Source organism: Dromiciops gliroides, chromosome 1 (genome assembly GCF_019393635.1).
Source record: "Dromiciops gliroides isolate mDroGli1 chromosome 1, mDroGli1.pri, whole genome shotgun sequence".
NCBI lineage: Eukaryota > Metazoa > Chordata > Mammalia > Microbiotheria > Microbiotheriidae > Dromiciops > Dromiciops gliroides.
The window spans coordinates 264,720,233-264,743,770 of NC_057861.1; the positions used below are offsets into that span (position 1 = coordinate 264,720,233).

General features: G+C 38.6%; 1 protein-coding gene across 5 annotated transcripts in view; it reads left to right on the forward strand.

Annotated features, from left to right (window-relative positions):
* LYN (LYN proto-oncogene, Src family tyrosine kinase) overlaps nucleotides 1-23,538 on the forward strand; it is a 146,486-nt gene that overhangs the window by 110,541 nt on the left and 12,407 nt on the right. For all 5 annotated transcript variants that reach the window (XM_043977929.1, XM_043977933.1, XM_043977931.1 and 2 more), the window contains exon 10: nucleotides 830-906. In XM_043977929.1, coding sequence (XP_043833864.1) covers nucleotides 830-906 — 77 coding nt within the window. The remainder of the gene's footprint in view (nucleotides 1-829; nucleotides 907-23,538) is intronic.

Below are 23,538 nucleotides of genomic sequence, written 5' to 3' on the forward strand. Positions count from 1 at the left end.
TTTTAAACCTCTGCTGCCTTGCGGCTATACCCATATATGGGAAAGGCTTCCAAAATTAACCCTGAGGAAAAATCAGGAGTCAGAGTCCCTTAGACAGTTGGGTGTTGGACATTACATCCCTCTGGCAACTCCTGCAGCGGCACTGGTGCCAAACTGTATTGGCTCTGCCTCTCCTTTGGATCCACCAATGTTGCAGAGAGGGAAAACCTACTGCATGGGCAACAGCTTGTGTTCCATATTGATCCACCCAGGCCAGCGCCCTGGAGAGGACACTCCAGCTACTCCTCATGGGGTAGATACAACACAGGATGTGGCAGTTACCAGTTATAAGTCACTCAGGAGCTGTGTCCCGTATAGGACTGCACAGCACCTCTTCAAGGTGCTGATCCATGGTCGTCAGCGACTGGTGGAGGCCTACTACTACTACTATCCCATTAACATACTATTTGAGGGCAGCTAGGTGGTGCAGTAGATAGAGCACCAGCCTTGGATTCAGGAGGACCTGAGTTCAAATCTGGCCTCACACACTTTACACTTACTAGCTGTGTGACCCTGGGCAAGTCACTTAATCCTCAATGCCCTGCAAAAAACAAAAAACAAACAACCAAAAAAAAAACACCATCTTATTTGAAGCAATCCCTATTTTCACATATACTTTTACATTTGTGAAAGGTATGAAGAATAGGTAGACTTTAACTTAGAGGAAAGTGTTGTGACTAAAAAAACCTGACATAGCCTTTGACTATAGAAAAGTGATGGTGATTTAAATTTAGTCTGGATTTTCCCCAGGTCAGGGAGAAAAAGCTCTAACTTCTTGTTCTACACACAGGGAGTTTGCTGGATTTCCTAAAGAGTGATGAAGGTGGGAAACTGCTGCTTCCAAAGCTAATTGACTTTTCAGCACAGGTAAATCTACTAAAAATTTAAGTGCATGCTGGGTTATGGATGTCTTCTATCCTTGAATTTTATGTTAAGTATTGTAAAATGTGATGTTCTAGGGAGCCAGATTTCCTACCAGTGTTTCCCCATGTAATAGCCTTGGGGAAATGAACATTCAGACTTAGAGTTCCTTGGGAGAGAAAAAAGAATGGATACTTTTGAGTGAATCCTAATGTATTAAGTGTGCTTATCCTTCAAACTTGTAGGACTCAATTACCCATGATTTCATTCAGGTTTTGAGAGTTATTTTATATGTCCTTATGAAGAACTTTTACAATTCTAGTTTTAGCTACCTCCTCTGAGGTCTCTTTTTAGTCATTTCCCCACCTGAAAAATGGGGAAAATAGAACTGAATTGCCTTCCTTGTGGGGAATTTATGAGAACTGATGCTAGTTAAGTAAAGCACCAATTGTACAAACAAATGTCTGATAATGGTACTACCAAGCTGACTGGTTCATACATTCAAGCATTCAGAATTCTCAGAAAACAGTGATAATTAAAGGGTTTCTTTTCCCACTTTTTTTCTTATGTACTAGAGTGGCTAGTCACATGTTTCTGAGAAGTTTTAACTGATTTATAATCTTTTCAATGGTGACTAAGTGTGTTTTTAGTTCTTTAAAAAAATAATTTTTGTAAATATACATGAGAGCAGAGGCAATTTGCCAAGAAACCCACCTGACTTTCTGTAGACATAGCATATTTTTGAAGGTTTCCAGCTAACTGTTGACTTATAAAAGTTTCCTTATATCTATTAGCTGCATATAGATTTTTTTGTTTGTTTAATCCTCTGTATTAGTTTATGCAGTGATGCAAGAAGGGAAGGCCATTTTCCTTATATTGCATTATGTTACTGTCTTACATTATTAACGTGTAATGTAACATAAAAGAGAATTGTTATAATCCTGGGAGAAATATGTTTTACATTTTTTTATGTCCTGTACTGTCCTCCTTTGTTTCTCCTTCAGCTATTCATCTCTAAAACATTTTCAGGAAAACTTTGAGAAGGACCATTTGTAAATAACAAATGATATTCATAGGAAATGATACTTGCTGGTGATGCTGGTGCATTATGCAGGAGCACATTTTACCCATATCTTTAATCCAATAACACATGTACTATAGTATTGGGCAGAAGCTGTAGCTATTAATTATAAGCAAGGGAATGGGAGCCTTAATGAATATGGCCACCCCCACCCCCCACTTATGCAGGTGAGGGTTGAATTGAGGAAATAAGTCTCACTTCTTTTCTTCTTTTTTTTTAATAGTTTTTTTTTTGGTTTGTTTTTGCAGGGCAATGGGGGTTAAGTGACTTGCCCAGGGTCACACAGCTAGTAAGTGTCACGTGTCTGAGGTTGGATTTGAACTCAGGTCCTCCTGAATCCAGGGCTGGCGCTTTAATCACTGCGCCACCTATCTTCCCCCTCACTTCTCTTCTAAAGGGTTAAGCTACAGGAGCTATCTGCTGGTTGTTCTTGAACAGGGTGAGGGGGAAGGAAAGTTAGGACTCACTCTTGTACCCTCTTAAAGACTACCTGTCTAGTATTCACGCTTTACCTACCAAATCCTCTAATGTTTATATGATTCTATCTTTGTTATCTTTCTCTAGCTTCCCTACTTAGAGTGAAAATATCAGGAAAAAGACAAAAATGCTTAGATAAATTATGGTGCTTGAGTTCTTGGCGGGGAAGGGGGGCCCTAATACATAGCCATTTAGATTGCGTAATGTCTTACTGGCCTTTCTTTGCCTCCACAGTAGCCATCAACATAGAATTGGGAAATTCTGTAGTGTACTTGAGGCTACAGTCAGCATGTTTTCAGATTTCCTAATAGAAGTTTAAGTACATCAAGTTGAGAGTGGGATGGGAAGAAAGAGGACTATTTATCTTGATAAATAACAGTACAACTCTGACAAGGTTGTCTCATTTAGGATGAGGAACAGAGAACTGTTCCCCAAAGCCCTGTGGGTCTCATCTACCCTCCTCACCAGAAGAAACTTGAGATTCTTCAGTCCACAATTTCCCATCCGCTCCCCAATGGAAACAGGAAGTTGGGTGAATACACATTACAACATCACACTGTGTGAGCAATGATGTCATCATTTCCTGGTTTTGAATAGTTAGGGAAGGAAAAGGTTTTCTGATATTCAGGAGTAACCTCTTCCCAACTTGACTCCTAGCCCTTTTGGCCAAAACCCTTTTCCTTTCTTTTCTCCTGCTTTCGGTATGACACTAACTAGGTCGTTCCTAATTCTAATCAGATTTGCTATAGATCTTCACTTATCCTGCAAATAAATGAAGCACTTTCATTCTTCTTTCAGTGAAGAGGAAGATCATTTCCTTATTAGAGAGACCAAGCCCTAAGGGAGTTTTATGTTCTCAGCACAGAGATGCTATATGCACTTCTCCCTTCTGCTTCCCCTTTTTTAAAAATAAATGCTTTATTGATGCCCTTTTTTATATCACTATCACTTCCTGATACCCTCTCTCCCTCTACCACCACCACCTTTGAACCTTCCCTTGTACAAGTCACTCAGTCAATAAGCATTTATTTTTTTGTTTGTTTTTGTTTTTTGGTGAGGCAATTGGGGTTAAGTGACTTGCCCAGGGTCACACAGCTAATAAGTGTCAAGTGTCTGAAGCCAGATTTGAACTCAGGTCCTCCTGAATCCAGGGCCAGTGCTTTATCCACTGTGCCACCTAGCTGCCCTCAATAAGCATTTATTAGGCTTCTACTCTGTGTCAGGTACAGACCTGGATACAGCTGACAATATTAAATAATATGCCTTTTAAAATATGGATTCAGAGCTAGTAGAGGATATCTAGTCTAATTGCCTCATTTAACAGAAAAGGAAACAGGTCTAGTGGTAAGACGACTTTCCCAAGTAGGTAGTAAGTGGCTTTGAACCCAGGTCAACTAATTCCAAATCCACCACTCATTCTGTTGTATTGGTCTGCCACTTTGCTGAGAAGAGTGAGCCATGCCTTACTAACTGTCCTTTGTAATCAAGATTTCTTATTACATAGAGTTCTGGTGTTTTTCAATGTTTTCTTTTACATTATTGTGGTCGCTGCATAAACTGTTCTCATAGTCTGCTTACTTCAATGGATATCAGATCAAGATCAAGTAACCAATTGACAAGCATTTATTAAGTGCCTAAAGTGTACTAGGCGCTGGGGATATAAAGGCCAGAAAACTGAAATAATCCCTCTTTTTCATATGCATCTTTGACCTCTGCAATAATGTCCCAGTACACATTGATAGACTAAAATTTAATCAATATTTTCCCAGCCGTGGGACACTTTCATTTCTAGTTTGTTTGTTTATTTATAAAACAAAAGGTGATGATATACATATTTTCCTTCTATATGTGATCTTTCCCTCCAGTTTATATTCTCTTTAGATATCCCAATGTATTCATTGGAATCAAATGGTCTTTCCAGCTTAATTACTTTTCTAGCAGAGTTCCAAATTGTTTCCCTAACTAGAAGAAACAATTGAGAGCTGCACCAACATTAGCTTACACATCTTCCCACAGCTCCTTGAATAGTTATCATTTTCATCTTTTGTCATCTTTACCATTTTTGCCAATCTGATGGGAATGGGATAACATTTTCGAATGGCTCTAATTTGTATTTTCAAGAATAGTTCTCAAAGAGAAAGTAACTCGTACCTTTAGGGACTTATTTAAGCAGCAGGGGATAAATGAGAGCAGTTATACACTCATAAAGAGTTAGAAGAAACCTTAGAAATGACCTCATCCACACGCCTCTTTTTTTTAGTGGCCCAGAGAGGTAAAACTGATCATTACGTGTCATAGTTTCCAGCCTGAGAGAATAGTCTTATTTCTATCTTAATTCTAGTGCCTTCCTTGTGCGAATTATTTTGTATATATCCTGTATGTATTATAGCTTGCTTTGTATATGTTTGCATTTTGTCTTGTTCATTAGATTATAAATTCCTTGAGGGCACGGACAGTCTTTTGCCTCTTTTTTTTGTATTCCCAGCACTTATCATAGTGCCTGGCACATAGTAGGTGCTCAATAAATGTTTATTGATTATTGTAATCTGACCTGCTCAAAGCATTTTTGGAGAATTGTGTTTATTGGGGGCATCAAGTTCAAGGAATAGCCTTCTTTAGTTGGAGCTAGTTCAGAGGATAGTTTTCAGAATAATGAAGAGACTAGAGATCAAACCACAGAAGGGCTGACTGAAGGAACTGGGGACAAAAAAAATTAATGGGGATAATAAGATAGCTGTTTTCAAGTAACTGAAGCATTTCCAAGTATAAGTATGTTGCTTGGTATTTGAAGGCAGAAATAGGAACAATGGGCAAGATTGGCAGAGAGGCAGTTCTCATGTAGTATTTAGAGTGAGGAAGATGTGAGTTTAAAAAATCCTGCCTCAGATACTCAGCTGTGTGACTGTGGGCAAGTCACTTAACCTTTATCTGTAAAATAAGGGTAATCACAGCACTTCCCTCCCAGAGCTATTGTGAAGACAAAATGAGATCATATTTGTAAAGTGCTTTGCAAGGCTTAAAGCTCGTTATTGTTATTGTTTTTAGGTATAAGCTGCCTGGAGTTGTAATGAATTCCCTCATTCTAAGTGGATAAACATTTGTCCTTGTTGGTTGGAGAGGAGTTCTTGGTCACTTCAGGTTGTGCTAAATGACCTCTGAGGTATCAGCCAACTCCAGGATTCTGTAATTTGCCCCAAGTTATGATTCCCTGAAGCTGAACTATCCATGGCAAGCAATGGAGAAAAGTTGAAAAGGGCAAAATTTTGACTCTAATCAGAAGTACCAGAACTGGAAAATTTGGTTTCTAGAAAGGATTCAGGGTGAGTTAGATAAGAACATGCTAACTAAATTCTGGTGATAAGAGTACAGGGAGATTTGGTTGTGATTGATCGTGTTTAAGGACTGGTGATCAAAAGCACCAGTTTTTACTTAGATGTTCATTTCACTGAAAAGCAAGTTCTAGATGATCATCTTCAAGTCACAAGTTTATTTATGTTGTTTATGGTCAGCTCTTCTAATTGAGTAATATTTTTATTGGTCAGGAGAAGCTATGGGAAAAAAAAATTTTGAGGGGGTGGGGCAATGAGGGTTAAGCGACTTGCCCAGGGTCACACAGCTAGTAAGTGTCAAGTATCTGAGGCTGGATTTGAACTCAGGTCCTCCTGAATCCAGGGCCAGTGCTTTATCCACTGTGCCACCTAGCTGCCCCCGAAGCGATGGAAAATTCTTAATTGTAATCTAGCTTGAAGATAATGTATGGCCTTTATAATTTCAGAGAAGTCAAATTTGTGGCCTAAAACCAGATTATAATTTAATTGGGAAATATTTAACAAAATAAATAAAAATGCAGTAGAACATATATGTTAATATGTGGTTTTCTAAGTCAATATGTGGCCCAAAAGGATCCATATGTATGATGTAGTAGGCCCTATTTCTATTTGAGTTTGACACTGCTTTATATTACCTGTATAAATTGTATGTGGCCATATTGCCACCTAGTGTCATCATACCCTAATTGCAGTAAAAGTATTAAAAATAATATAGCCTCTTTGGGTTTGCTGTTTTATCATGAAGAGTCAGTTTACATTCTAATCTTTCCCTGAATCTTCTCCTTGCCATATGTTATGAAGCTGTTTCTGCAGTCTCTCTCTTTGAGAATTAAAATTTTGTCTAAGAGTTTATAAATTCTATCAGCATGAAGAATACTAAGCCTATTTCTGCTTTCTTTTATTCCAGCTGGTATTCCATCCTTTTCCTTCTTAATATTCTATGGAACTGATGCCCTTTTCAAATCACTGAGACTTTCTGCTTCTTCCTCCAATACGCCTTCCTATCCCCTACCTCCACCCTCTCCCTACCTAGAAAAGTAGGATATGGTCTGCATTTTCTACCACTAGGGTGTTTTTATTCATCTAACTTAGATAAGACATTGCCAGAAGTAGTGAAAAGTAAGGTAGGCAAGAAGAAATAAGATTTAATTTAAATGCTATAATACTAATACTGGCTACTGAAGCTGGAACTGTGACACAGTGGTGGCATAACAACAGGGGTAGATAGGTAGCTCAATGGATAGAGCACTGTCCCTGAAGTTGGGAGGACCTGAGTTCAAATATTATCTCAAACACTTACTAACTGTGTGACTCTGGGCGACTCACTTAACCCCAATTACCTTAGACATCTGGGGGCATCTCCAGTCATCCTGATAATATTTCTTGTCACTGGACCCAGTGGCTCTGAAGGAAAAAGTGAGGCTGGTGACTTTGCACAGCCCTTCCTCACTTAAATCTAGTTCAATGCAAGGCATGACACCTGTCATGGTGCTCTTCGAAAATGAAGGACAACAACATAGCAATAGATAGCAGGTAGGTAGCTTCACAAAAGTATTGGTGTTGAATGAAAGTCATTGCCAGAAGCTTAGCTGAGATTCTGAAAAGCTGGCCAAACCAAAATGTTTTGGTGGTCAAAGGTACCGTTCAGAAAATGCATTGAAGCAGGTAGGTGGTGATGTTTTTTAGTAGTATTTCTGTTGCATGCAAAGGAGTGTTCTTCTTGCACTCTTCAGGCACTTTTTGCAGGTTTATCACTGATAGCACTAATGGCAATATGTACATTCAAACAAATTACCTGGAAAAGCCATAGGTTAAATGCCAATTACTTTAAAAATACATAGGGCTAGGGGCAGCTAGGTGGCGCAGTGGATAGAGCACCGGCCCTGGAGTCAGAAGGACCTGAATTCAAATCCAGCATCAGACACTTATCACTTACTAGCTGTGTGACCCTGGGCAAGTCACTTAACCCCAATTGCCCTGCCCCCCCCCCCCAAAATACATAGGGCTAGGGAGTGGATCCATGATTTTGTTGGCATACAGAACTCCATGGTAAGGGAACTTTCTCCTAATAGCATCTCCTCTGCATCTTAGAGTTTCCCAAAGCACTGAGAGGTTAAAGGATTTACTCTGAGTCTCTAGGTAAGTATGTGTGAAAGGCAGCACTTGAACACAGATCTTTGTGACCTCAAGACCAGCTCTGTAGTCACAAAGTTATGTGAGAATTGGAATTGCACCCCCTACTGCAGAGATACTGTAAGGAAGCTCTGCCATGAGGAGAAGCCATGTGAGGACAAGCCATGCGGCTTTAGCGTCCGGAAGTGACCTTTTCTGGCGCTTGGAAGGTCAGTTCTTGTGTTCAGAAGCTAGCTGGCTTGCATCTGTAGATCTGCCTCTTAGTTCTGTCAATCAGGACTGCCAACCAATTAGCTTGGGGCTGTGTGTGTGGACAGCCCTGTTTCCTGTTGGAGAGGAGGCTTCTGGGAGGAGGGAGGAAGCGTTGGGGTCTTTTGGGGTTCCTGACCTGAGTTTGGAGAGGTCGGATGATGGGGTCTTTTAGCAATAGTTAGATCTATTACCTCTCTCTCTTCACCTACCTCAGATTGCTCTTTAATAAAGTCTTAAAAGTCTAAACTCTTGCTAAAGCTTCTAATTTGGGGTGACTACTCATTAGATTTTAGACATCAGAGCTAGAATTTTAGCCCTTTACAGTTGAGTCATTTTGGAGTTTATGTCTGAGTCCCATTCCAATGGAGCAAGACTTCTGGCCAGGCAGGTGATGTAACATTACTTTGAGTTATCAAGGAAAATTGAGGAGTCACCGTCTTTGAAGGCTCTTGGTGAGAATGATAATAATAATGATGATGATGATAGTAATACTTTACATTTATGTAGTGCGTTATTGTTTACAAAGCGCTAAGGGGTAGAATCGATAGGCACCTTGATGATCATAATAATAGGTAACAATTTACAAATATTATCTTTTATTCTCACAACAACCCCAGGAGGTTAATGCTATTATAATTCCCGTTTTATACATGAGGAAACAGGCAGGCAGAGGCCAAGTGACTTGCTCAAGTCACTGAGGCAAAATTTGAATTCCGGATTTCCTGTTTCTAGAACCAGCACCACAAGACACCTTGATGCTTTGACTTGGATTCCTATATGGAGACAGGTTATTAGATGAAATGGTTTCTTGAATTTACCCCCTCTTCCATATAACCTTCCATCTCCAGGCCAAGATGATGCAATTCTTTGAACATTTATGGTTTTTATTCATAGTTTTAGATGATGCCTACATTTATTACTGTCTAAATGGGAATGAAGCAGTCAGAGCAACTTTTGAGCCAGGACATTAAATTTAGGGGTTCTGTCCTTCCCATTAATGCTGTATCTGTCAATCATTCAGTCCAATTAATGCCTCATCCCTCCCAGAATGATGACCATTCTTCTTTCTTTGTTTGACTGGATAGGGTCTTAGGATCTTCACATCACATTGTGTCTATACCCAGAATAAACTCTCCCCCTTTACAAGAAGTCTGTGTGTGTGTGTGTGTGTTGGAATGCCAGTTAGCCATTATTTTTCATTCAAACCGTTGTTGTGTTCTTATATTTTCATGATCATTATGCTGTTGTTTAGCATTATCTTAGCATTTGCTTCTACTTTTTTTCTGAAACCTCTTAATTTTTAGCCTTCTACGCCCCACTCTCACTTATTTTCAATGTCACCCTCTCTACTGGCTTATTTCCCACTGTCTACAAACATGCTCATGTCTCCAGACATCACTTGACCCTTCCATCCTGGCTAACTATCCTGCTATTTCTCTTCTGCCCTTTGTAGCTAAACTCCTTGAAAAGACTGTTTACAATATGTGCCTCCACTTTCTCTCCTCTCACACTCTTTTTACCCCTTTACAATCTGACTTCTGACCTTATCATTCCACAGAAACTGCTGTATACAAAGTTACTAATGGTCTCTTAGTTGCCAAATCCATTGGCCTTTCATCAGTCCTCATTCTCTTTGCCCTTTCTGCAGCCTTTGACACTAATTGGTCACTCTCTCTCCTTGATGCTCTTTTCTCTAAATTTTCAGGAAACTACTTGCTCCTGATTTTCCTCTTACCTATCTGTCTGCTCTTTCTCTGTCTCCTTTGCTGTATTGGCCTCCTCTATAGGTGTCCCTCTAACTATAGGTGTCCCCTCAGGGTTCTGTCCTGGGTTCTCTTCTCTTCCCCCTCTATACTACTTCACATGGTGATCTTAGCAGCAACCATGGATTTAATTACCATCTCTATGCTGATGATTCTCGAATCTACCTTTCCTGCCCTAGTCTCTCTGTCAATCTCCAATCTCACATCTCCAGCTGTCTTTCAGACATCTTGAACTGGATGTCCACTAGGCATCTTAAATTCAATGTGTCCCAAATAGAACTCATTATCTTTCCCCCTAAAATATCCCCCTCCTACCTTTCTTATTTCTGTAGAGGACAATACCATCTTCCCCGTCCCTCAGGCTCACAACCTAGGAGTCATCCTGAATTTCTCACCATCTTTCACCACCCCCACCCCCTATATCCAAAGTGCTGCCAAGGCCTGTTATTGTCACTTTTTCAATATCTCCTGAATATGTCCCCCACCTCTCTTCTGACACTGCCAACATCCTGGTGCAGGCCTTTGTCACCAAATACCCAGATGATTGTAATAGCCTACTGGAGGGTCTCCTGCCACCTCAGTTCTCTCCCCACTCCAATCCATCCTCCATTCAACCACTAAAGTGATTTTCTTAGAATGAAAGCCTGATCATGTCATCTCCCTACTCAGTAAACTCCAGTGGCTTCCTATTGCTTTCAGAAGCAAATACAACATGCCCTTCATAGCCTAGATCCCTCCTACCTTTCCAGGCTTCTTACATCTTACTTCCTGACGTATATTATGCAGTCCACCAACACTGGCCCCCTTGTTCCATGAACAGGATACTCCATCTCTTGGCTTTGTACATTTTTCTCTGGCCATGCCCTATGCCTGGAATACTCTCCTTCTTTCTCTGTGATTACTGACCACCCTGGATTCCTTTAAGCTGCATCTAAAACTCTGCCTCTTACAGGAAGCTTTCCCTAACCCTTCTTCATTACAGTGCCTTCCCTCTGTTAATGATTTCCATTTATCCTCTATATAACTTGCTTTGCATATAATTGTTTCTGGGTTGTCTCTTCCATTAGATTGTAAATTCCATGAGGGCAGGGACTGTATTTTACCTCTTTTTTTTATCCCCAGCACTTTGCACAGTGCCTGGCACATGCTTAATAAATATTTATTGAATTGAATCAAATTAATTCTCACAGCCTCGTAGAGTAGTGAATGATATTGCTCTCCTGATTTAACTAAAAGTGGGTAGAGACAAAAGGAGAGCATTAGCCTTTACACTAGGACTCTGCCTCTATCAGACTGGATACCAGACTGAAAACCCAGAATGAATGGCTCCCAGCTCTGTACTCAGTCCTGTAAGAGAGGCCCTTCTCTTGTGATTCAATTCCCCAGGGACAATAGGAAATGATTTCTGGTAAGTGAGGCTTCAGTGACTATTTGATGTTTCTTCCCCTTTTTAGCTGCTTCTTTTCCTTCTGTTCAGAACACAAGACCTTGCTGTCATTACCAAGCAAAGGACTTTAAATGAAACTTCCTCAGCAAAAACAAAAGTCCAATCAAGCCTATTTTTTAAAAAAGCAATTTATGAGGGGCAGCTAGGTGGTGCAGTGGATAGAGCACCGGCCCTGGAGTCAGGAGGACCTGAGTTCAAATCCGGCCTCAGACACTTAACACTTCCTAGCTGTGTGACCCTGGGCAAGTCACTTAACTCCAATTGCCTCACCAAAAAAACCCCACAAAAAAACAACAAAAAAAGCAATTTATGAAAGCCTTGGCATATAGTTTTCAAGAAGTGTTATTGTTCCCTGAATCTGGTCATTTTATCTGTACAAAAAAAATCTCTGTAGTGACTAGCCTTTATCATTAGGATGTTTTCCTTTTCAAAGTTGTTCTTAAAACACTATTGCTGCTGCTATATACAGTATTCTCTTGGTTCTGATCATTTTGCTCTTCATTATTTCATATGTCTATCCATGTTTTTCTAAGATCATCAAGCTCATCACTTTTTAGAGTACAGTAGTATTTTCTATAGAATAGGAACAACTAGGTGGTGCAGTGGATAGAGCCCCAGTCCTGAATTCGGAAGGACCTGAGTTCAAATTTGGCCTCAGACTCTTGACACTTACTCGCTGTATGACCCTGGGCAAGTCATTTAACCCCAATTGCCTCACCAATAATAATAATAATAATATTCTCACAACCCCAAAAAGCCTTAGGATCACAGATATTTTCTATAGAATATCTGTTTGGAAAAGTCTAGGAAACTTAATGATAGAGACAGAGAACAATGTGTCAAATTAGAAATTCATGGGCATGGAAGATGGAAGGCCTATATCCTGTTGGTCTTACCTTTACTACAAAGTTGTATGACTTCAGGTGAGTAATTTTATCTTACTAGGCCTCACTTTCTTCATCTATGAAAAATGAGATGATTGATTTGTTATCTTCAAGGCCCCTTACAGTTCTAAAACTGTATAATCCTGAATATATTTGATTTACCCTTGTATAATAACCAGCATCATAGATTTCAAGCTGACAGACTCCATATAGAAAATTTAGTCCACCTCTTCATTTTATAGAAGAGGAAACTGAGGCCCAACATGTTTGTGACTCACCTGATAGTAAGTAGCAGAAACAGGATTCTAGCCCGGGTCCTCCAATTCCGAAACCAACATTCTTTCCCAGTCGTCATCTTGCCTTAAGTATATATTACATCTTTATTGGTACCATCACTAGTGAAAAGAATTCTGTCTTTTAGGGTCAAGTTCTTGTGTTAAGAATTCACATCAGATTAAGCTTCTACAGGTATGGTACTCTACAAAATTAAAAAGGCAAGGTCACTAGTTTCTAGGAGCATGATTAAATACATTATATTAATCTAATAATGTGAAACTGACTAAACATATAAAAGGAATAAGCAATCAATACAGGATTCAGTCATTAAATATAGAAATTATAATTTTTATATCCATCACTTTATTACTGCCCTACTGAGAGTGGAGAATAAACTTTAGTTACTGAAACACACAAAATGGATAGATAAAACTAAAATGATTATAATTACAAAACAAGATACATATGATTGCCTCAGCAAGAGACAAAAGGACAGTCATTTGAAAAACTGTGTAAAATAGACCTTTTTTTTGTCTGGACAAGAGCAAACAAATTCTTGAAATGACCTCAGGATATAGGCAGTTATCTTGGGTGTGTCACATTATTTGTTTGAGAGTGAGCTTCCTGGGCCTCTCACTCTCTCTCTCCCCCCCCCCTCCCTCCCCTCTTTCTCTCTCTCTCTCTCTCCCTCTCTCTCCTCTTCTTTTCTCTCTCTCTCTCTCTCTCTCTCTCTCTCTCTCTCTCTCTCTCCCTCTTTCCCTCCCTCCATCCCTCCCTTCCCCCTCATGTGTATGTATGTGTGTGTGTGTGTGTGTGTGTGTGTCTTTCACTGTCTCTGTCTCAAATCTGGCCTTGGACACTTGACAGTTACTAGCTGTGTGACCCTGGCCAAGTCACTTAACTCTCATGAGTTAAATGCATATGTATGTGGGGGGGAGGGGTTGACCAATATTCCATTGATGAACCTTCCTATCCTTAGCTGGCCAGAGTGGACTTTTGACAACAGAACCACAGTTTTGCTAGGCCTTCATTTGGAGCCTTCTGTGTTGGGCATAGGTTCTGCCATAACTATATGAGGGGGCAACTAGGTGGTGCAGTGGATAAAGCACTGGCCCTGGATTCAGGAGAACCTGAGTTCAAGTCCAGCCTCAGACACTTGACACTTACTAGCTGTGTGACCCTAGGCAAGTCACTTAACCCTCATTGCCTCCCCCCCCAAAAAAAAAGAAACGATAACTGTATGAGGGCAGCACTCTGTGAGCATAAAAACCAGGACCACCTCCATGTCATAGCAAAGCACTCAATTCAGATCTCCATAAAGGAAGCCAACAATAAACCATGAAATACTCAGTATGGTTTTTAAAGCCCTCCATAACATGGACCCAATGACTGATCCAGTCTTATTTCCCATTACTTCCCAAGGCAGATCTTCTGCTCTAGTCAATTCAAATTCTCTCTTGCTGTCTCTTAGAAGTTTCCCTCATTCTTGCCTCTGAACCCCTGCTCTCCTAGTCTGACTCATCCTTTGACAGCCAGCTCCCGCCCTTCTTCTTACTCCAGGAAGTCTTTTCTGATGATTACCACCCACAGTGGTCTGAGTGTCTGTTGTTTCATACCATTCAGTACTTGATTATAGACTGTCCTGTATTGTGGCTTCTTTGTTTCATGCATGTTAGTGTCATTGCTTGAAGGCAGGATCATCCTTTATGATTTATTTTTATTATTTTAATCTTATGCAATACTTAATGCAGGGCTCATAGTAGCTGTTCAGTAAATGTGGCCCTGGGAAATCCTTTGTGAATCATTGCCAATTCACTTTGAATATGTAAAGATGAAGGATCTTACAGTTTATCCACAGCTTTTCTTCCCAGAAGCTCTCTTGAGAATTTCCAACCACAGCCAGTTTATTTTTATGCCTCCAGGATTCTTAGCCAGAAGCTGTACATGGATGCTACTTTCAGGAAACTCTGTTACTTTCTTTATGCTACATTCAGGCAACACTGTGCTTGTCTGTCCCCCAAGGACTCATATGCTAAAGAAAAAGTGGAATATGTCCTCTAATACTTATGTTGGAAACATTTACATGAATACATAGTGAATGTTTATATACATAGTGAATGCTCATTGACTGTGTATATTCATGTAAATGTTCCCAAGGTAAGTGTACCTGATTGTCATATAGAAGACTTGACTCAGCAATAGCACAACAATGATGCTCAGTGTTAAGATACACTGAGTACATACATTTGGCTGGTGATCTAGGACAGGGCTTCTTAAACTTTTTCCAGTCGCAACTTCTTTTCAACCAAGAAATTTTTACATGACCCTGAGTATATGGATATATAAAGTAGGTATATGTAACCTTTTACAGTTGCCAAATTTTCGCAATCCCCACATTCAGTTATGTGATGCCATATGGGGTCGAGACCCACAGTTTAAAAAGATAGGATCGAAGACAAATTTCTGCTCTACCTAGCTCATGTATTTCCTAAAATGTGATGTCCCAAACTGGATATGATGCTCCAGATGTGGTCAGAGCAGGAAATAATACAGCAAGTCCCTGGAAACTGCTTCTGTTCTTAGTTCTTTCAGCTACCATATCACACTTTTGACTAAATGAGTAGGCAGTCTGCAAAACTTCTCTAGTCTTTTTCCTAGAAATCCTTTCTTGCTAAGCTTCATTTACCCTGTACTGAATGAAGTGTGTGTTTTCCTAACCCAAGTGTAGAACTTTATATTCATCAATATTGAATTGAATATTATCATTAATAGTTAATTTTTTAGTCTGTTAAGATCCTTTGGGATAACAGTTCTATCAAATTGGTATTAGTATTCTTCCCCACCTGTGATTATCTGCAAATAAAAGCATGTTAGCTATTATTTTCTAAGACATTGATAAAATTGTTGGCCATAACCAAACAAAGGATGCAGCTCAAAGGCTTTTTATTATGGGTCTACTCCAGGATAACATCATTTCATTAAAAGATCATTCATGATCTTTGGCTCTGGTCATTGTTCCATTTCTAAAACCAACCCACTGGACTGTCATCTAGTGCATATGTCTCCACCATGCTCACAGGGACACTGAGAAAGATTTTGTCAGATTCTTCATTGGAACCTCCGTGTGCAATGTCTATGGCAACATACTTATCTACTGTTTTTAGTAACCCTGATAAAACCCAAAAGGAAAGAGGTTAGTCTGACACGAATTGTTATTAAGGAACCATATTTCCTGATATGGGAGCAAAGTGTAGTGGATAGAGAGCTGACCTTAGAGCCAGAAAGACCTAGGTTTGAGTTCTGCCTCTGACCTAAGGAGAATCACTTAATCTCTTATCCTTCCTGATGTATGTCTTGCTACTGGATCCAGATGACTCTGGAGGAGAGAGTGAGGTTGGTGACTTTGCACAGTCCTCCCTCACTTAAATCCAATTAAGTACAAGTCATGATATCACCCTGATGTCATGGTCCTCTTCAAGAATGAAGGACAAACTAGAACAACAACCCGACTATAAACAATTCTCTTAAGGCTATAAATTTCCAAGAGGAAGCTCACTTGAATTGATAGAAGGAGCTTCCTCAGCAGGAAGTTGTCTGTATCAAGTTAGCAAGTCCCAGGTTTAGTTCCTCCTATCCCTATTCATACTTTTTAATAGTGGACACTACTTTTCTTTCTAAGTGTTCATAAAACTAGCTCATTGAAAATCTAATCCAGACTGTTGTCAGGAATCAGTAACACTCTATAATTGAAAGAATCAACCTTATTTCCTATTTTAAAAACTAGCATCTTTCCTCATTCTCAATCCCAAGGACCTCTCCCCTTCTCCATAATTCTCTCCCCACCCCCAAATCATTAACAGTTTAGCAATCACACCTGCAAGTTGTTTTTCTCATTTTCTTTTTTATAAACTACTCAGTGCTCTTTAAATGAAAAGATCAGTATGATTTTTATTTTATTTTTTATTTTTAGTATTATAGTTTTCATTCTGACAGGGCAGTAGCCTCATTACCACAGGAAGCATTAAGAGGTATAACACTCCAGTTGATCTTATTTTTCTTCTTTGACTCATTGGGCAAAACCATCTTTATTTTCTCTGTTCCACTGAAGGTCTTGTTTGGTTTTTTCCTTAATGCTATCCCAAATTCAATTTGTCCAATCTGTTATATAAACCAACTCTTCCTGGCCTGTATTCATGAAGAAGATTTTCTGATTAATTTCCTGGGTATAACTGCTCATCCTTATTATTTTACCCTATAACTCCCTAGGGGCAGCTAGGTGGTACAGTGTATAGAGGCTTGGGATCAGGAAGGCCTGAGTTCAAATCTGGCCTGAGATACTTACTAGCTATGTGACCCTGGGCAGTTCACTTAAACCTGGCTGTCTTAGTTTCCTCATCTGTAAAATGAGTTAGAAAAGGAGATGGCAAACCACTCCAATATCTTTACTAAGAAAACTACAAACCAGGTCATGAAGAGTTAAACATGATTGAACAACAACTAGAGTTGGAGCACATGGATTCAAATCCCACCAAAGAAACTTACTGTCTTTGTGACCTGGGACAAGTCATATAACCTTTCTTGGCTTCGAATTACTCATTTATAAAATGAAGTAATTGAACTAGATGGCCTCCGAAGTACCTTGCAGCTCTATATTTATGATCAGATAACACTCCTTCCACCAAGGCTTATCAGCTACTAAGAGTCAGAGGAGAGATTGAAATCTAGATCTTGCTAAATTCAAACCTAACACTCTATCCAATGGCTCATGCTGCCTCTATATCATTATGAACTTTTTTAAAGGATCCTTGTTATAATTCTGAACTGGTATTTTATACTGTGAGTTTTCCATTTTCAAGCGGTTGGTAGGGACAGAGAGACTAGGTAGTTATATTGTTAAGTCATTTCAGGTAAGTGATTTGCTCAGGGTCACACAGTAAGTGTCTGAGACCAGATTTGAATTCATAAAGATGAGTCTTCCTGATTCCAAGCCCAAGTGTTCTATCCACTAGGCCACCTACCTGACTCTAGAGTCAGTGCCAATCCCACTCTAATTTCACTACCTTGTGTCTACACCAGAAGCTTACTGTGCTGGTGAAATTCCAGATTTTTAAAAAATATAACCTGTAGTAATTCCCACTAAGTTTTCCTAGCTAGCTTAAAACTAGTCCTTTTGAGTGGCAGGCTGTAAGACATAAAGCAAAAGTAAGATCATGAAGCTATTGAGTAGGAGACAAAATGTATCAAACATAAAATAGAAAATATGAGTAATATATTTCTTTCATCTGGTACATTTGATTTTAATGGTTAGTTAAATATAGCTTTCTTGTTATCAATTTGTGAAGGCTTTTTTTCAAAGCAGACGTTTCCCTCTTACCCAAATCATGCATTGATATGAATCTGAATTAATCTTTTAAAAATTAATTGAAGTAAAATATTTGCATCATTCAGTTTTGGCAATCTTTTTCACCTCAGAGTTAATTGACTAAGATTCTAAATAAAATTAGTTTGGGGTGGAGGACATTAAATAAAGCTGGAAAAGTGATGGGCAGAGGGGAAGCTTTCAAATACAACTTGCTTTTGAGATAATAAAGGATTGTATCTCCAACAAGTAGGAAGATCTTATCTTTGTCTGAAATCTTTTAACCTTTTACTGTTCTGGGTTTGCTGTTGTTGCTATCATTTGAATTTTTTGATGTAAAAAAATCTCAATTCTCTTTTGTTGCCTTGTTTTTATTCAGAGATTTGCAACTCTTTGTGACCCCATTTGGGGTTTTCTTTGCAAAGGTACTGGAGTGGTTTGCTATTTCCTTCTCTAGCTCATTTTGCAGAGGAGGAAACTGAGACAACCAGAGTTAAATGAGTTGCCCAGAGTCACATATTTAGTAAATGTCTCAGGCTAGATTTGAACTCCAGGCACCAGCACTTTATCCACTGCACCACCCAAATGAAAGTCAACAATTTAGTTTAGCATCCCTTTTAGAAAGGCCTAGATGCCACATTGAGAAAAACAGTGTAAAAACCTAATCAATTTTAGAAATATGTATTAAGTATTTGTTATGTGTTAAGCAGAATTCTGAATTATATGATACAAAATTGAAAAAGAAGACAATACTTACCTTCAAGGAGCTCACAATCCATTAGATGCACACATTAATAGGACACTGGAGACTGGGATATATAATAATTTAAGTGGCTTCACTAAAGATAGCTAACTACAGAATTGGGAGTAGAAACCAGCTTTCCTTACTGCTCTTGTCCACCATCCAGGCTTCAGCTCTCCACTTTGCAACTTACTTCTCTAAAAGTTGTTTTTTGTTTTATTTTTTCTGCAAAATTAAATTCATACTAGCTACCTTGCTTATATCCAATAATAATCGTGAGGGTCACATGAAATAATATATGTAAAGTGTTCATATCATAAGACTAGAATTTGCATCAAGGCTTCAAGATTTAGTTGTTGTGAGACCCTTGGTAAGTCACTTAACCTTTTGGAGCTTTATCCCTAAAATTGGGTTAATAATATTAGCATGACCTATCTCATAGGGGTAATTGCTAGGAAAGGACTTTGCAAATCTTAAAATACTATTATATAAATGTGGATTGATGGAGTCAGAGAAAAAAAGTCTGGAGATAAAAGTACACATGTTAACAAGTCATTCAACCTATCTGAGGGTCATTTTTCTCCTCTGTAAAATGGGGATAGTAACTTCTATTACCTAACTCAAAGTGCACTCCACTGGAGTTGATTCCTTCCAAGTTGACTCCAGACCATCGGTGATTGCTATGCTTTGGGTATGGACAAATCTACTTAATTATAACCCACGTCTCTTCAGCTACTCCACAAGAATGGTGTGAGATGCTTTGTCAAAAGCTTTGCTAAGGGGCAGCTAGGTGGCACAGCAGATAAAGCACTGGCCCTGGATTCAGGAGGACCTGAGTTCAAATTTGACCTCAGACAGTTGACGCTTACTGGCTGTGTGACCCTGGGTAAGTCACTTAACCCTCATTGCCCTGCCCCACACCAAAAAAAAGGCTTTGCTAAGATCTAGGTCAGGCAGTCAATCAATAAGCAATTATTGAGTGCATGATATATACCAGGTACTGTGCTAAATAAGGGCTGAGGATACAAAGCGAGGCAAAAGATAGTCCCTGATCATGAGGAGTTCAAAGTCAAATGGGGGTGAGAACATGCAAACAAAAGTAAACTATATCGGTGGCAGCTAGGTGGTGCAATGGATAAAGCACCAGCCCCAAATTCAGGAAGACCTGAGTTCAAATCTGAGCTCAGGCACTTGATGTTTGCTGGCTGTGTGATCCTGGGCAAGTCACTTAACCCTCATTGCCCTGCAAAACCAAAACAAAACAAACAAACAAAAAAAGTAAACTATATCTATAGCATTTCATTGATCTAATAGTTTAGTAACCCTATCAACAAAGAAAATTATCTTAGTCTTACATGGCTTGACCTTGCACTTTGAAATCAGTCCCTTCCTTTTCTAGAGCAGTGACATTAAACACAAATGAAAACTGATCCCTACAGGAAACCACAAATTAACATTATCTATGTTTTATTGTATTTTATGTATTTTGTTAAAGATTTCCCAACTACATATTAGTCTGGTTCAGGCCACACTGGGAGGGGCCTTAGTTTGACACCTCTGTTCTAGATGGTAGCTAACATTTACTTTAATATTAATATGTCCTAGAATGTGCCAAGAATCATTTTATTTCTTTAAAAATTGAAACATTTAATCATTTAAAATGGGTCAATAATGATACCTGCTTGTTCTTTCAGTACTTGAGGATGGAGTTCATCTGGGATTGGTAATGAATTCAACAGGAGCTTGGGTATCCTCCCACTACCTCCTTATTACTTTAAGAATTGACAGGGTTACTATGAGGATCAAATGAGATAACATGCATAAAAGTGTTTTGCAAACCTGGAAGTGCTACATGAATTAATGCTGACTGAGCTATTTTTTTCTTTTAAAAATTTTTTTTGGAAAAAAATTATCACCCATAGGTAGAAGACAACTGAGATCTATATTTAGATATGAAGTGATTATTACAATACCAACAGATTTAGAAATTAAGTATAGGAAAGAATAAGGCATGTGAATAAAAATCAAAAAGTTCTTGTCTCTGAGGCTATCTGTCCTTATATGTTTGGCAATAGAACTATTCTACATTAAGACCAAGCTGTTGTTCAAAATGATCAGCACCTAAACAGCTGTGGACACTTTTATTGTTCAGTCATTTCAGTTCCTGATCCCATTTAGGGTTTTCTTTTCAAAGACACTGGAGTTGTTTGCCATTTCCTTCTCCAGCTCATTTTACAAATGGGTGTCTGAGGCAAACAGGGTTAAGTGACTTGCTGGGGGTCACAAGTATATGAGGCTGAATTGAACTCAGGTCTTCCTGACTCCAGGCTCCCAAAACTCCACTGCATTACCTAGCTGCCCATGGTCAATAGAATAGAATTCCAGTGCTATGGGTTCCAATAACTAATTTTTCAGTTTGGCCAAAAGTTAGAACAGATCCACCTCTAAGAATATAAATATAAATGTAATTTAAAATTCACAGATATTTTTCTATGTGTATGTAAAGGAATACTTTTTGTCATGAGTTGTGATTTCACGAGGAAACCCCTCTACAAATGCAGATTGGCACCTGCTCTGCTGCTTCTTTCTATCTACTCTTAGTTCCCCATACATATATGTATGTATAAATGGCTATTGTACCCAATTTGGCAGTAAACATTTATTATTAATTAATATCATATATTAGTAAAATATTGACTAACCCTAACTTCCCCACTAGTCCCAGGCCATCAGGCCCTAAGAGTGAAAGCGTGTACCAAGAGACAGCATTCTGAGCCAAGAGAGTGGATCCAAGAAGCCCAAAGAGAGAGCAAACCTCTCCTAGTCAAAGCTTTTATCCTCTTTGAATAGAGGCAGGTCACCATACATTGATCTAAGCATCATTCAGTTCCACTGATTGACATGACTTAGAGCGATCTAAAGAGTATACAAAAGGGTAAATTCCAGAATCTAGATGTGCTGAGGCTGAACTTTCTGGGGTGAGGGAGAGAGAGCAACTAAACTAATCTCTGGATTTCCTCTAGAAATCCATTATTAATAATTATTTTCTCACACTATTAATCAAATATTTGAGCTGGATGAAAATGAGAATTATCTAGTACATCTTCCTCATTTTCCAGATAGGGAAATGGAGATTGAGATATATAATAATTTAAGTGGCTTCACTAAAGTCATATAGATAGCCAACTACAGAATTGGGAGTAGAAACCAGCTTTCCTTACTGCTCTTGTCCACCATCCAGGCTTCAGCTCTCCACTTCTCAACTTACTTCTCTGCCAGTCATTTTTTGTTTTGTTTTGTTTTTTCTGCAAAATTAAATCCATACTAGCTACCTTGCTTACATCCAATAATAATCATGAGGATCGCATGAAATAATGTATGTAAAGTGTTTTGTAACAGAAAGAAATTTCATTAGCCATTGGTGGGAAAATCCCTGTCAGGTCCCTCCAAAGTAGATCACACCCTGTCAATGACTCACCGCTTTTGTCCTAGAGTTTTGCCTAAGGAAGAGAAAGATTAAATGATTCATATAATATTTTCTCGGCCCCCCCCACTTTTTGAGGGTATTTTCAAACTTATTAGAATATTTGAGTTCATGAGTTGATTAGGTGGCAAAGTAGGTATAACGAGGATGCAAATAGCTACCTGGAAGGTTGTGAAATCTAATAAGATAATATATGTAAAGCACTTTGTAAACTTTCAGGTGCTATGTAAATATTAGGTATTATTATTGTATTAATTTAGTAATTAAAATATTTCTGATTTCAAGTGTTGGCATGCATTTTCCCTCCTTTTAGGATGAGATGAGATGAGCAAATAACTAGATGAATTCAGTTTTCAAACCATGTTCAGATGTATGAACAAAAAAGTTACCAACTGTAAACTACAAGAATTAAAATTGCACATGCATGTCTTTCTGTGTATTTTTGTATGGGTATGCATAAATGGATGGATGGACAGATGGATATGATAGATACAAATCTATTAAATGATAGTTTCCAAAAGATACTTGCAAAACAGTCTCATTTGGAATCTTTCAACTTTTTTGTATCAGAAGTAGTCAGTGATCTGAGGTGAGGTCATGAAACTCTGCTAGGTTAAGAGCTTCTGTGGATGCCAGGCACCAATGAGCCCTTTGATTCTATATAATGATGTCATTTTCTGGCCTTTGGTCTTAGATATACAGTGCAAGGTAATTTACACAGGAAGTACAATTTCTATGGGACAATTCAAAAATAAACAAAATAAATAGTTAATCAGTTACCCATAGATTAAATTGTGTATTATGTATTGAGATATTACATTTAGATACATTTAATTAGAATGAATTAGCACAGAAAGTAGTATCTACAAAGTAATCATCTTAATCTTTTCTTTCAATCTTAGGTATCATTTCTATCTCCATCCTCACTCCCCATTCTTTAGCTAAAAGTTAATTGAGGTGCAGCTAGGTGGCGCAGTGGATAGAGCACTGGCCCTGGAGTCAGGAGTACCTGAGTTCAAATCCGGCTTCAGACGCTCAACACTTACTAGCTGTGTGACCCTGGGCAAGTCACTTAACCCCAATTGCCTCACTAAAAAAAAAAAAAAGTGAATTGAATTGTGTTAAGCCAACTAATCTGATAATTTGTCTCTTAGTGAGCTCAACACATTCTTCAAAAGCTTAAAGCAAAGATTTTACTTAACTTTTGAATTGGTACTATTGTTCTTGGAAATAATATTTTAGAAATATAGCAAATTTGGGAAGATTGTAATTTTGTTTTGGGAACTTAATCCTCAACACATACTTATATATATACTATAAGAAGTTTGTATAAGAAATTATAAACTATGCACATTTCTTAAAAAGAAGCTTATATGTACATACATACATATAAAATATAACAGGGTGGTAA